Source organism: Sapajus apella, unplaced genomic scaffold, assembly GCF_009761245.1.
Source record: "Sapajus apella isolate SASKATOON/1434 unplaced genomic scaffold, GSC_monkey_1.0 scaffold10, whole genome shotgun sequence".
Lineage (NCBI taxonomy): Eukaryota > Metazoa > Chordata > Mammalia > Primates > Cebidae > Sapajus > Sapajus apella.
Window position 1 is genome coordinate 14,726,328 of NW_022436950.1, and position 15,169 is coordinate 14,741,496.

General features: G+C 37.4%; 1 protein-coding gene across 12 annotated transcripts in view; it reads left to right on the top strand.

Moving 5' to 3' along the window:
• The window catches only part of DOCK10 (dedicator of cytokinesis 10), a 275,833-nt gene that overhangs the window by 97,273 nt on the left and 163,391 nt on the right, over positions 1-15,169 (top strand). For all 12 annotated transcript variants that reach the window (XM_032277648.1, XM_032277643.1, XM_032277637.1 and 9 more), the window contains exon 2: positions 14,578-14,697. In XM_032277648.1, the coding sequence (XP_032133539.1) occupies positions 14,578-14,697 (120 nt within the window). The remainder of the gene's footprint in view (positions 1-14,577; positions 14,698-15,169) is intronic.

The window sequence follows — 15,169 nt, forward strand, 5'->3', positions numbered from 1 at the left end:
GATACAAATAAAAATTTCTGAAGAAGTTATTCTCTTTATTAAATAAAAGCCTCTAAGTGCCTAAGAACCCAGTTGATAACATGTATATAGTTGTGTTTCTAAGAATTGTCATTGTTCTATTTTACCATATGCTACTAATTATTTATTTTCAAATTCTTAGGAGGAGCAATCCAAAATATGAAAAAAGTAAATAAGTCTTTGATTAATAGAGTCAACGAGGACTTTAAAAAGTGATACTTTTAAAGGTTTTAAAGGTTAAAAAGATTTGGTTTTGTTTTACTGTTAAAAACATTTCTGCCTTATTGTTTGCGAACAGAATGAGCTTGAAAACTTGTACTTATAGAACTTTACAGTTCAATAAACTGTAGACTTTATAGAGCCTTAGAGTTCTGTAAACTACTGACAGTTCAATATCAGAGCTGATTGCTACGGCACTTCAGTGACTTTCATGTAATGTGAAGAGCCCACTTTGTATGTTAAATGGCTACAGCAATATTCCTGGATAGCTTATTTTAGAAGAATGTTCACTTTACAGGGCGGGTCTAGCTTTGCTTGCCTTCTTCGGAGCAGGGTTTCTCAACCTCAGCACTATTGTCATTTGGGGTCTAGGAATTCTTTACTGTGGGGGGCTCTCCTGTGCAGCGTAGGATGCTTAGCAGATTCCTGGCTTCTAACCACTTAATGCTAGTGGCAATACCTCCCAGTTGTGATGACCAATTACATCTCCAAACATTGCTAAACGTCTCCTGGGAGGATGATCATTGATCACCCATATGAGAACCACGGTTCTAGGGATAAAAGATCTTTTTGTTCATAGAAACATCTTTAATATAGAAACAGAGATGGCTTTTCAAAAAAAAAATATATATATATATGCACACACACATATGCATATATACAGGCTCTTTATAAATATAAATAAGTACATTGCCTCTCAATGAATAGAGGCCCTCTTTATACTAACAATTATTTGGCAGTGACTTGACATGAATAGAGTTTATTAGAGGTCTGGCTCAGAGGATTGGTACTGTGTTGCTGTTAGTTCAGTTTCTATCTCAGGAGTGTGTGTCTGACACTGTGAATACATGCAGTTGAGCCCCTAGCCTTCTTCCCATGAAATGTAGCTCGAATCTTTCCACTGGGATTTCATAACTAGAACATACAGGTCCTGGAACTGACCTCTCTATTGGTCAGAAATAAGAGCCTAACCACTTCCTCCCGACTAGTCAGATATGTCTTCCCTACTGACTCCAAAAGAGCCTCGTCAGCCTGTTAAGGAGGATAACTGTTTCAAAATAATGTCTGGTTTGAGATTAGTTTTGAGTCTTGTCCCCAAAACATAATTTCCCTGCTGTGTTTATCTCAATGGAATTTAGAAGTACCATGGATTATGTCACCCCGAGAGTTACTTCTTGTGTCCACTAAAAGAGAGAATGCACAGAAGAACATGTCTATCTTACCCAGACCACACATACAATGTTGGCAAGAGGATATTCCCCAGAGTCTCACCATACAATGAAGCTAATCACTCTATGAATTATCTTAATTGAATTTGAACGTATTGCTACTGTGTACTATGGGAAAAACGGCCAGTAAGGACGTGGTATTTTCCCACAGCATTCAGTTAGCAATGCATTCAAATTTAATTAAGATCATTCATACAGTGATTAGCTTTCTTTGACGACGGAGGGCACTGGGGATGTTCCTGCTACAGTTGCCTGCTTTTGGTCTGCCTAAGATAGGCATATCTGCTTTCACAGGTTGTCTCTTGTATTGAGTGCAGGATTGTTCTTAGGTGTTATCCTGAGATGTGATTTTCATTTTGGAATCCAAGAAAGTGAAATGAGTAATTAGGGCACTAGAATTTGAAGTAGATATCATGATGAGGTCAATTTCGCTCCCACTCTCATCTACCATCTATCTATATGGTAGATATAGATAGATGGTTACTATGTATATCTACCATATAGATAGATGGTAGGTGAGAGTGGACAAGCTACTTAAATCACACTAAACCTCAGTTTCCTCTTTTGTAAAATGTTCATAATAATAACCTATGCTGTGTTAAGATTGTTTATTAGAATTCAGTTTGGTACTGTGCATTCTTGAACAGTGTTCAAACCAATTTGCAAGTGTTGCAAAAGTTATAAGTGTTATATAGCATTGTTAAAACTGAGAAAAATGTTTCCATTTCCAAGGACAAGAGAAAAAGGACAGTGAAATTGTCTTTCTAGTGACTGTAGTGATTGAAGTCACTGGACTACAGGTCACGCTTTTCTCCTGGAAATCTTTTTTTGATAACAGAGTCATCCAGGAGACAGACTTCTGAATTGCATCAAGCTGAGTGCTTGGGGTCCCAGATCTTTCGATGTGTCGATACAGTTTGTTTGAGAAATACCATGGTTTTTTATCCCCGGTCTAAGCCCATTTACCTGAAACCCACTCACAGCCTGATTGTACTGTGCCCAGCACATTGAGCTAAGCTTTCCAAACTCTAAACCAGCATCCCTAGAATGGCTTTAGAGCCTATTCATTTGAATAGTGATAAGGGAAAGAGCAATTCAGTTGACAAAATGCCCAACAAATGAAGATGAGGCCTAAAATTAAGGAAGAAAGCAATAACGTCTTTTAAACTTTTGGATATACTCATAAATTGTAGTGAAGGAAGAAAAATGTAACTGTTGCTGACAATTACCGTATCTATTTTTGTAATGATTATGTAAATCTTGCACTCAAGTCATTTCTTAATCTGAAAAAAATTAGAAATGGTTTAATTTTACAGTAATCTTGAATATCTATCTAGAACTCTGTGACTTCCTAAGAATTATGCATCCCCAATTTTTTTATACCCTCTTGACCCAGATTGACTATTCTGTATATTCTGTCTTTTTTAAAAAATGCTATTTGAAGCTGTATATTTTATGTAGAATTTTTAGTTGTTTTGAAAGTTTCCATTATTAATCTAATTTTCAAATGTATTTTGAAATACCACTTATCACAAACAACATACAATTGAGAGACTCCAATTGTGTTATGAGAAAAGCTTAAAAAAAATGAAACTGGCATGTTAGATCGTCAAGTAGAACCATTTCCCTTAATTTTTGAAATGTGTGTGGTGGTCTGCAGTTGATGGTTATCTTTTTAACTGCCTTTCTATTTTTATTTTATTCTTTATTTTACTAGAATTTTTCAGTATGATCTCTGATGCAAAGGAAGTCAATAAGGGGTCATTTCCTTCCTAAATTGCGTGCCCTAATTTAGAAAGATTAAAAACAGAATTAAGTTGAATTACCATATCAATCATCTGCACAGTCATAAAAATATGTGAATTTGTTTAAATAGATGTGATTTGTTGTTTTTAAGTTGTGGCTGGTTTGCAGATCATTGAACTGCAGGATTTCAAGGTATTTGGAAAACTGGATACCATGAAAATTCATCCTCTCATCTTTAAAGTACCTATTAGCACTTTAATAGGAAAAAAAAAATGAAAACTATAGGTAGAGGATCTAATCTGAATAGCTTTAACATATCTCTAATGTACATTATTTTATATTGTATTGTACCGTCATCTTACAGGTCAGTTTTTTCTTCTTGAATCTTCCATGTTAGTGTGAGCAGCCTCTCTTGCTGGTTATCTGTGCTTCATTGGGTGTTATCTGTTTTGTACAACCCTTCATAGGGCATTGCTTATTTAGGCCGTTGTGAAATGAGCCAGTTAGCTGAAAAAAAACAATGGATGGGGTCCCAGGAGTCAGGATTTTTTTTCTAAGAACAATGAAACAAGGCTGAATCAGGGTCGAAACACAAAGGAAAGCAGGAATGAATGTTATAAATGAACAGGTTGAAAAATGCAAAGCAGGAGTAACTGGGGAATGTGAATTCAATCCAAGAAATGGAGAAGTGAGCATTGAAACTTGGTCCGCCTAAGAATTCAGGTGAACACAGATCGGAGGATTCTGGGTGCAGGCTGCAACAGGAAACAGCTAGCTCCAGGGCCGGGGAGCTGCACAGAAGCTGTGCAGCTTGCCAAGATGGAAACAGGAGGAGTACCTGCAATTTAACTAAGAATGGTCTTCCTTTCCCTAGCAGCTGACTGCTAAGGGTGGGAGAAGAATTAAACCAGAAGTGAGCCACACTTCTGAGCATGGGCTGGACCATTTGTTAGAGAATGGGAGCACCACCACGGACAGGAAGGAGGGTCATGATCCCAGCAACCCTTTATTTCCTGGATGGTGGCAGGTACAAAACTTTTTTTATTCATTGTGGATGTTGACATCTGCATTAATAGCATTCATTATATGGTTTCTTAAATCTATCTTTCCATTTTCTTTCTTCATCTTCCTTAACCTCCTATAAATTATTTTTCGGTCCTCCTTTTTTTTTTTTTTTACGGAGTCTCGCTCTGTTGCCCAGGCTGGAGTACAGCGGCAAGATCTCAGCTCACTGCAACCTCCGCCTTCCAGACTCAAGCAATTCTCCTGGCCCAGTCTCCCAAGTAGCTGAGATTACAGGCGCATGCTACCACACCCAGCTAATTTTTGTATTTTTAGAATAAACAGGGATTCACCATGTTGGTCAGGCTGGTCTCACACTCCTGATCTCAAACGATCTGCATGCCTCGGCCTTGTATAGTGGGGGGATTACAAGTGTGAGCCACCTTGGGCCTGGTCCTCTTTGTTCCTTTGGGGTGCCCAGTGACTTTATAGCAGCCCCAGCTTTCTAATGTTCTTTGCTGCAGAAACTCAAAAGGGGAGCAGAAATAGTAGCCAAATCACAGCTCTATTCCAGAATCCTTCCAATGGGGAGTGAAGATAAAGCATTTCTGTTTTCCGTTCTCTGTTCCTGCAAGGCTATGTTCTAGCTGGTGGAGTGGAGTGGAGTGGAGCGGAGTGGGGTGGAGTGGACTACAGGCTTCAAACTGAGCTGTGTTAAAATATCAATTCTTCCATCAACTTGCAGCCAAATTGTTGAAGTCTTCAAAATCTAAGCTTCCTCATCTATTTAAAAAAAAAAAAAAGTAATGATCTTTCAAGGGTTGATGTGGGCATTCAGTGAGAGAAAATATTAACAACGGATTATGGCCTTTGCCATTGATTATGATACTGGTAGTAGAAAAATAATACCATTATTGGCATTTACAGAGTAATTTATTTTAAAAGGGTAGTGTCTATTGTTACTATTATCATCAATTATTTGGCATGACTGTTATTTCTACAAGCAAACACATATCAATTAATTCTACTATAATGAAGATAGCAAATGTGCCTCATAAGATGACAATGGTGGGAGGAAGAAAGGTGAATCCCTGCAATATACAACAGATGAGACACCCCTAAACCCTTGTGAGCTTAGATATGTCCGGTCTGTTGTATATTATAGGAGTTTGCTGGCACTTCCAATACAATTTTGTTCTTTCCTACAGAGAGTAAAATTATAGCATGTGACTATCATCACTTAAAGTAAATGGCGTCATAAACTCATCTTTTGGCTTCCAGATGTTCTGGTGTCATAGAAGAGTGATGAGTTGAATGAGTTATGCTTAATGGAAAATTACAGATTGAGGCTGCACTGAATGTATCTCCCTGAAGAACCAGGAAGGTGTGCTTAAGCCCCCATTCTCCGGGTGCTTGATACCTGATGTACTTTTCACAGAATGTGACAATCTTGGGTTGCATTGGTAATTCAGGAGTTTACCAAACCTAAACTTCCACACCTCAAAGACAAGGGTCATTGGCTAAAAGAGGTCCTCCTTTAAGACCCTTCAAATCCAAATAAACAATAAAATTGAGGAAATAATAGTCCCTTATTCTAGGCACTATTTCTTGTATTATATCACGTTGGATTCCTATAGTTGCAAGCAATAGAAACCTACTCCAGTAAACAAACACAGTCCAGAGAAGGGGACAGAAGGAAGGATGGAGAGATGAGCTCAGAAAAGAACCAGGAATGGACTTAGAGAAGCTCAGCACAGTAGAAAATGGGTGGTCTTGATGATTGGAACTAATAAAAGTCTTATGGGAGTATTGCCCCAGAAATGAAACAATTCCAATCCTTTTGTCAACATTTGCATCCTTCTACTCAAGATTCAGAGTTCTGCAGGAAAGTGTTGAATGAGCCTCGCTGGGGTCATATACCATTGATGTCAGCAAATCAAGACCCTTTAAATAGTCAGACCCAACAAGGCTGCTACTTATGGGAATGTGGAAAGAAGTCCCCAAAAGGAAATTAAAATGCTAGTACTAAAACAAAGTAGGATGAGTGCTACATAGGCCAAAAGACAACAAATATCCACTATACCTATTCAATTTCAAGTAGCCACAGGTAGAAAAAAAATAAAAGATGGTCTGTCATTATGGGAAGACATATTGAACTTATAAAATGCATGTTGTTAACAAAGCTATTTACATTTGTATGTGTGACATGTATGTGCGTGTACACCACTTGACCTGTGCGTGAATGTTTTTGTTATTATTAATAAAATAGTATAAGAGGTTAAGCTGGTGACAGCTCTTACCACAGATTTTATATAAATTAATCTAAAATTCCCCACAGTTTACTCTAAGGCGTTAATTTCCCTGGTGTCAGGCAGCCTCGTAATTGGGTTGTGATGTATTTTTAATGACATATATTATCATTCGAGTGTTTCTAGAAAACTAAATGAGACACATAATTTAATTTGATTTAGATATTCCTGAATATTTTCTACTTCTTTACAAATACAGAGAAGCAGCCACTTTTAAATTTTATTTTTATTTGCTATCCAAAAATGTGTGAATTTTAACATGCTCATAAGAGATATACATGGTCAGATTTCTTTAAAAAGAAAGACTTCAAAGATTCAAATTTAATTTGAAAGTTTACTTTACATCCCAAATCCTAAAAAGCTCATTTGTGTGCTTGCTTTCCCTGATGAAATTAGGGTTAACAAAATAGAAAATTCTGATTTTTCTGACTATAATGTGTGTGTCGAACATAATAATACAGTCATCCCTTATATCTGCAAAACACTTTATGCTTTATCGACTTTCACCTGCTTTATGTCACTGAAATGGACTAAGACATTCAAAGAGTTACTGCTGATTGATTTCTTCTGTGATCTGTGTCCGTCTTTGTTACCAAGGGAACCATTTCCAAATTCAGCTTAATCTGAGTTTGCCCAGCTGCACAGTTGTTAACTTTGATTTGGCTGGTGTGTTTCCATTCTCATGGAACTGTGTGGCTCAAGACAGACAGAAGGTTAAAGGGTTAGTATAAGATGGCTTATTCTTTACTTAATCATTTCCTTTTTATTAGGAAAAACTAGCCTTGTTTCCTGAAGCTCAAACATTTTCGAGGTTCTCCAGGGGAACTCCCTCTGATGAAAGGCTGAATTAAGTCTGTCACACGACCCAGGCTGACAGCTGCGGCCTTGGATCCAGCTGTATGGACTTTCTCCAGTCTTATTTGTTTTAAACACAAGTGGTGTGGAAGTTGGCTTCATTCCAATTACATTACGGTCAAAGGGTCCTGGATTAAGTTAAGTTCTAAAGAATCCATTTGTCATTTAGATCTTCTATTTCTGCTAAGAAATCTAATCAGTTATCTTGATATAACGCTGAAATTACTTAACAGCTGTGTTGCTTCTAATTTGTTTTGGAGATTTCAAGATTGGAATTTTTGGGGGATCTCCCAAAAGACCCCATGAACCATCACTGTGAGTGATTTGCTTGTCCGTATGCCAAGATGTGAAGAGAATTTAAAAATAATTAGCATATGGTGCTCTAATAGAGCCTACTCTATTGGTACCAGACTAAATATCTATTTTTTGTTAGTTTTTCTGTGTCATTAACCAGGATGAACAGTTCTGCAAACTAAAGAACCCATTCAGATATAGGATTAATTCTGTTGTGAATACTGAAAATAGAATTAAGGTTCAGATGTATGGGAACAACGGTGCCGGCTGAGGAAGAGGGAGGGAGGGAATTCCAAGTAGCATCACAGGATGTACCACATGTCACAGAAAACATAAAACTCAAAGGAAGTGGGGAACACCCTTTTCATAGAGTTTCTGGAAAGTATAGATTTTCCAAAAAAGAGAACCAAGAATAACTACTTCAGGTAGACAAAACTAGAGCAACCCCAATGGTGACTAACCAAGACATGGTTCCCTAATGACACTCAAAATGCAGATCCCAAATATGTGGCCCTCAGTCATGAGGGATTTGCCATGGAGATGTTCTCTCTTCCCCATTCCATCAATCCTTTTCCTGATTAGCTTTCCATGGCCAACAAGCTCACCTTGTTATCTGTGTAGGTCAGAGCTACAGAAAGATATTCAAAGTATCTGCAACATTGATTGTTCTTTAGATTTTTCTATTTGCAAAGCTAATGAGTTTAATATTAAACCAATTCTAAATTTAATCCTTCTCTTTTGATCTGCAAGTATAAATACATGAAAATATTTTCTAGGTTATTTCTCAAGGAAAACAAAAGGTAGAATTTCAAAGTTACGTTCATTTGCAGATATGCATAATTAGGTAGATTTCTTTCCTTTTTTTTTAATGGGGGTTAGAGTAGTCTCCTGACTTCAGGAGATTCTGGAAGAAGCTGTCCTTTTTTTCATATGAGTACTCTTTCTTATGACTGCCTTTTTGGACTCTAATAGAATCATTAATTTTCACAGTTTTATTTTAAGGAAATTTAAATAATAAATATGAAACTCATAGGACAGTTCCCGGTACATGAAGAATTCATTGTAGTTGGTTTGATTGGCTGATTGGCATATGTTTCTTGGGTAAAACAAGTAGGGTAATTTTCAATCATTTTCAAATAAAAGCAAATCTACATTTGTCTGATATCGGTGGTTCACTTACTGCTTTTACACACTTTATCTACTTGATCTTTGCAGCAACACTGCCCTTTTCCCATTTATTCCAGTATCACCTGTTGCACATGACTTGTCAAGTTACGTAGCTGTAGGTAAGAGATCCTGAACTTCCAACTAGAGATTCTGATTTCTAATCCTTTGTGACAATGACCAATACACATGAGTATTTAAGTAACTTACCAGATGTTGATGGTTCCCTACAGAGCTGAGAAATATTTTAGTTATTAAATTGTTAATTGCACATCTCCTTTTTGCTGACATTAGCTTCTAGAACCACATATATAATCTGTAATTATTTTCCTGGTCTCCTTTCCCCGGGGTTTTGTGTATCTTTTCTTAATTACTTGAAACTGTTAATGGTGGAACTTCTATGTGAAGTTTCACTCTGATTTTTCTAGGCTCCGTCTCTGGTGGATTTTCAAAGGGTAAACAATTTTAAAGTCAAATAACTCCCCAGTGTTTCCATGAATGCATGATGATTTTGAGAACCTAAGTTCATTTTCTCACCATGAGGAAATCTATACATGTTTATTATAGAAATTTGGAGAACACAGAACAATCAAAATAGCAAAATCCTAAATATCATAACTAATAATATTAGGATCCATATCTCTAATCTTTTCTCTTTAAATTTCTTAAATATTATGTGATTATTCTGTTGTGTCATGTTTATTATCATTTTATTGAACAATAATATATAAGAAATTTTGCTTTTATTACAAACTTAAAAAAATTTAATTTTAATGGATATGTGTTGTTTCTTAGGATGAACGTATCATAATTTTCTAATTATTTCTTATGCATGATGATTTACTGTTTCCCATTTTTAGCTAGCCTGTACCCTTCTTAAAGAAGCTAGCCTTCTTAAAGCTAGCCTGTACTATTCTTAAAGATGTAGGTATTCTGGGCTTAAACTCTAATGTCATGATAGGTATGAATCTAGAACCATTGTTAAGATGACTTTAACCTCTTTCTTTCCGAGGTAGCAAGTGCCCTTTCTTTATCTTTCCTTTTGTAGCAATGCTTGCCATCTTGATCATGAACTCCAATCACTTTGTGTTTTCCAAAAAGAAAAGCCAATTATGTGTAAAATATTGTGAGTTCACTAACTTTGCTGAAGAATTGAAGAGTTCTGTAAATTTATGTCATGCAATGCACCATTATTTATGGCATGTACTAATAGTTATTCACTGATTTATGCCAACCCCTATTCTAATTTCAATGTCCTTCCCAAAGTGCATTGCAGCACTAAGCCTCCCTCCACCATACACAGTTCTCTCAAAAAGATAGACCACTTGTTTGGAACAGCAGCTCTGGGGTCCTCACTCATTGGGTATAACCTCCACTAGCCTACCTTCCTCCATTATACCCTTGGATTAGGACGACTGTATTTTCTCCATCTTGTTACAAACATAATATTGCAAAGACATCTTTGTATAAATCTGGGATTATACGTGTGCTTGTTTTTTTAGGATAGAATCCCAGAAAAGGAATTCTTGGACCTGGATGAAAGAATATAAACTTACTTATTCAACAAGTATTTATTGAGTGCCTACTATTTGCTCTTTGTAGACCTTAAATTTACAATACTGATGCTTTCAATCCCCGACTAGTGAACATTAAAAACCCATAGCCTTTATCTATTTACACTTGGGCAATGAGAATTATAGGTGTGGGCTCTTCTAGGGGCTTAAAAAGTATTATCTCATTTAATCCTGTGAGGTAGCGCCTACTAAACCATTTTACAGATGGAGAAATTAGTGTCTGGGGATTTTAATTACTATGCCTAGAGTTCCACGGCTCATAAGTGGCAATGCTGACACTGGAATCCCGGGAATTCTGGCACTAGAGTATATGTTAAACTCTCTGCTGCATCTTAACATAGAAAACCTATACTCGCACTCTCCTTTATACTTGGGACCTTTCCAAAATAAGGCTGGGTAGTCTAGCTTATGCTTCAGTTAGATTGTACTTCCATTCTGGAGAAATACCAAGGTTAGTAATTTAACCATGTAATTTCTAGTCCTACATACTTTAAATGCTTCTTTTCTTCAGTGTCATTTCTTTATCCTTTTGCTTTTGAATTATAGTGATGAAAATAATTCAGATATTTGTAATGGCATACTTTTTGTTCTTGCTTGTTTCAAACCAATTGAGATGCTCTGGGTAGCCCAGACTATTACAAAGAGTTTTACCACCCTGTGACTTAGATATCATCTTGGCATTCAGTAGTGGAATCAGGTAGAAGGGAAGCAAGCATTTGTTTTTGTGACAGGAGCCCATTCTTCTGCTGTGAAGTTGATTTGGAGGAGAGCTGTGGATTTGGGGAACTAGATCAAACAAATCTCTTAATTCTCTGCAAGAAGAATAGAGCCTCTTACCATTGTGGTGCAACACCCCCTGATGCATAATAACAGGTACTGGTGGGTGCCTTTTCCCATGCAGAGTGACTTTAGAACAGCTAATGAAACTCATTACTCATTTGAGAGAATGAGAGAAAGAGTAAAAAGCACTATAAAAGTCCAATCCAATTCAGAGTAATCTTGGCACATACTTTATCCCTGTTGGTGCATTTCCAAAAGAAACAAGCACATTAAATTCAAAAGGGACAACCCAACACTTGTTAAAGCTGTAAATCAATGCTGCTCAGTTCCCAGTTTCACTCAATGTCTCTGCAAGGAGCGGTAGTGAGAAATTAAGTGATCCCACCATCCTTGTATACATCTGTCTCTACACTGATCAGGTAGCTCCCTTGCTCCAGAGAGAACTACTGGTTATATAGCCTGGATTCTCGCCACTGCAGATGCGTAAAGCATCTGCAACAACTCTGGTGTAATCCCAGGCTCTACATGATATCGAATATATTGTTGCTATTTCTTTTATATATATACGTATATATATATATATGCTTTTTAAGTTCTGGGGTACAGGTGCAGAATGTGCAGGTTTGTTACATACTTATTTCTTTTTAAACTTTATGTCCACAAAATTATGATACATTGAATATCTTGAATGTTACACAGTGATCAACAAATTCACTGGAAAGATCAGACTTGACCAGTATATTCCTCCAGAGGCCAAAACTTAGTAAATTACATGAAGTAGATCTGCTGAATTTTGCAGTCCCACGTAAAAATAACCCCAGTGCAATATGCTAAACAGGAAAGGCCTAATGATATAATTCATTAATTGATGTGAATGAATGAATGAATACCTGAAATGAGTAGCTAAAATTAGGCCTTCAGATGTTTGCAGGCCATAAGTTTTATTTGGGTATATCAAGGAGAGTTAGGATTTAGTTTCTCGGTGGTTTTATTAATAACTTGTGACTTGGGAGCTCTGATTTGCCCATTGTACTAATTTAGGTAGGATTGATTTTAGGTAACATTGGGGTCTTTGCTAGTAAAAGATCTTCTTTGAAAGATATTCTTGTCTCCAGCTCCTTAAGTAATGCTCAAGTTTGGGACTAATTGGTGATAAAATGTAAAAGATAGTGAGAACCTGATTATGGAAGCCCTCTCAAAACATCCATATGTGATTTGCCCTTAAACCTATGAATTACAGTAAACAGTAAAGCCACACTCTCATACTCCTACTCACTTTGGTGTGAGGACGAAGAAGATAAAAGTGTCATTAGCCACATCATGGGCTATTGCTGTAAGTACCAAACGCCATCGTATACTTAAGCTTAAGAACTCTTAGGGACGTAAACAACCAGCCAAATCTAAGGCAGGCGTAAGAGCTTCCTGAAAGGGTTTGACTGTACATTTTGTTTTGTTTGCTACATTTGATACCTACACACTCATTGCAGGGCGAGGCGGGGAAAGAGGTTTCAAAATCAGCCAAGTGTTTCAGACTTGAAGGCCTGTGGAGGCAGTTGGTAATATAAAAATAATATGCTGCAGGGTAAGATAAAGACTACTGAGGCCTGCAGCTGAACTGGACTGAAATACATGACTTAAAGGCATTCAAAGCCAATTAAAAATAAAATACATGTGGTGCCAAACCAAACATCTGAAACCTGCATTTGCCTTTTGAGCTATCAATCTACAATCTTTGGAATTAACCTTTGCCGGGGAAATAAAGATTTGGAACTTAAGTCTAAATAAAACAATAATATCAAAAGGCACTGATTCCAAAAAGACTTTTTTTTTTTTTTTGCTACCCAACTCATGCCATAGTATCTCTGCATTTTCTGCCTCAAAATACACAATGTCTCACAGCTCTTTCATTAAATATGTTGGTCAACTGAATTTCTTTTCTCCCAATATTGCATAGAGTATTTCTTTTTTCCTAAACTAGCCACCGTTTTTGAAGGACTTTCTAGAAAGAATATCCACCTGACATTACCCTTAGTTTCCTTAAGCATTTGTGAAGTGAGCTAGGTTTTTGTTTTTTGTTTTTTGTTTTGTTTTGCTTTGTTTTGTTTAATGTAGGAAGTACATGATGATCCTTGCCATTGGTCCACTATGTTCACATTTTGTTTTATTTTTTACGTTTGGAAAATTATCAAAATATATATCGACTGCTACTTTGAGAAGCCCATTAGAATTTATAAAAATGTCAATGAAAGTTTCTAGGACTTTATCAGAAGATCTTCCAAAGAAAACCTCAGGAATCAAAGCTAACTCTGCATGCTTTGCGAATGAGGAAGCGTGGCATGTGTGAGTGTGGGGAAGGAAGGGTTTGGTTGGAAAATATCTGTTGATGTCACTTATGTGAAAAGAAAAATAATATATTTTTTTTTACTTACGGGACCACTTCAGCATTCAAATTTTGTGGGAACCACTCAAGCTTCTAGGAACCCCAAAATAACCCAGAGGACCACCGTTTTTCACTTAGGTTGCATAAATGCTTCATCAAAACGGTTAGAGGACGCAGATTGTGTTGTTGGTTTTCTGTTTTGGATTTTGTTAAGTTTTACAGCAGGGGATGTTCCATTTTTCTCACCTTATGAGTTCTGTACAATTGGAGCAAACACATCAACCCTATCATGAAACAATTACATTTCTCCCTCTAGTATTTTATTTGGGGCACTATAGGAGGCTTCTTCGAGGGGAGTGCATTCCTTCTTGGCTTCAGGAATCTAATGCAATGTGATTATTGGGCTATTTTTTCAGACTTATCCATTTTCCCCACACTGCATCCATAATAGCCCTGTCATTTAGTTCTATTAGAAAATGACCTAGCTTCCTTCTGTAGAGACAAAGAGGCTCAGAGCCAAGCAATTGATCCTGACACAGGATCCATGCATCTGTGACAACCAAGACAACCTGTGATAATTTGATTGCTAGCAAGGTGCCAACATTTTAAAATTGACCCAAGCAGAACTCACGAGGAAGTATCTAATTCAGAAGAAATGATGATAATCATCCTAATACCGTAGCCAGAAAGCAGAAGGCCTTTCTTCATGTTGACAAAGATAAAATTTACATAAACAACTAGGGATGGGTATCATGCGCCTTGGGTACTCAATAAAAACAGCTTGAATTTCTGCGGGAGATATCAGGTATTTTAGGATTTTCTCATATTATTTCAAATCTGGAAATAATAGTTACGTGGCTTTGCCCTAAATTCCTGGAGTCTCTGTGACTGCGTTGGAAGGATTGTGTGGTAAAGCTCAGTGATAACTAAGACATGAAATCCATCCAGGCATAGAAAAGGAAGATGGTATATGTCAGTGTTTAATACCATATTTTCTTTTTCTACAGCAAGAAAAGCCTAGGCTTCTTGAGCCTTTGGATTATGAGACAGTCATTGAAGAACTTGAAAAGACCTACCAGAATGATCCTCTTCAAGATCTCCTGTTCTTCCCCAGTGACGACTTTTCAGTAAGTCTTCTCTTCTCAAGCCATCTAGATTCAGGAGGGCCCTGCAGATTGGGCCATTGCCTTCCCCTGTAGATTCAGGGAGCCCAACTCTCTCTGTGACCACCCTATGTCACAGACTCCACAGCAGAAGTTCACATCCAGTCATAGAAAGTATCCCAGGGCCCCCTAAATTTGAAAGGTTGGAGGCTTAGAGACTCAGTAGACACTGGGGCCTGGCAGAAGGCCCAGGACCTTGCCCAGTTCCAGCTGGCATTCATGTGCCCACCAATGTCTGGGTTTCTAACCACTGCCTTACCTGGACTCCCAGAGTACTTCATCCCTCAGCTATTTCTTTTTTTTTTTTTTTTTTTTTGAGACGGAGTTTCGCTCTCGTTACCCAGGCTGGAATGCAATGGTGCGATCTCGGCTCACCACAACCTCCGCCTCCTGGGTTCAGGCAATTCTCCTGCCTGTAATCCCAGCTACTCAGGAG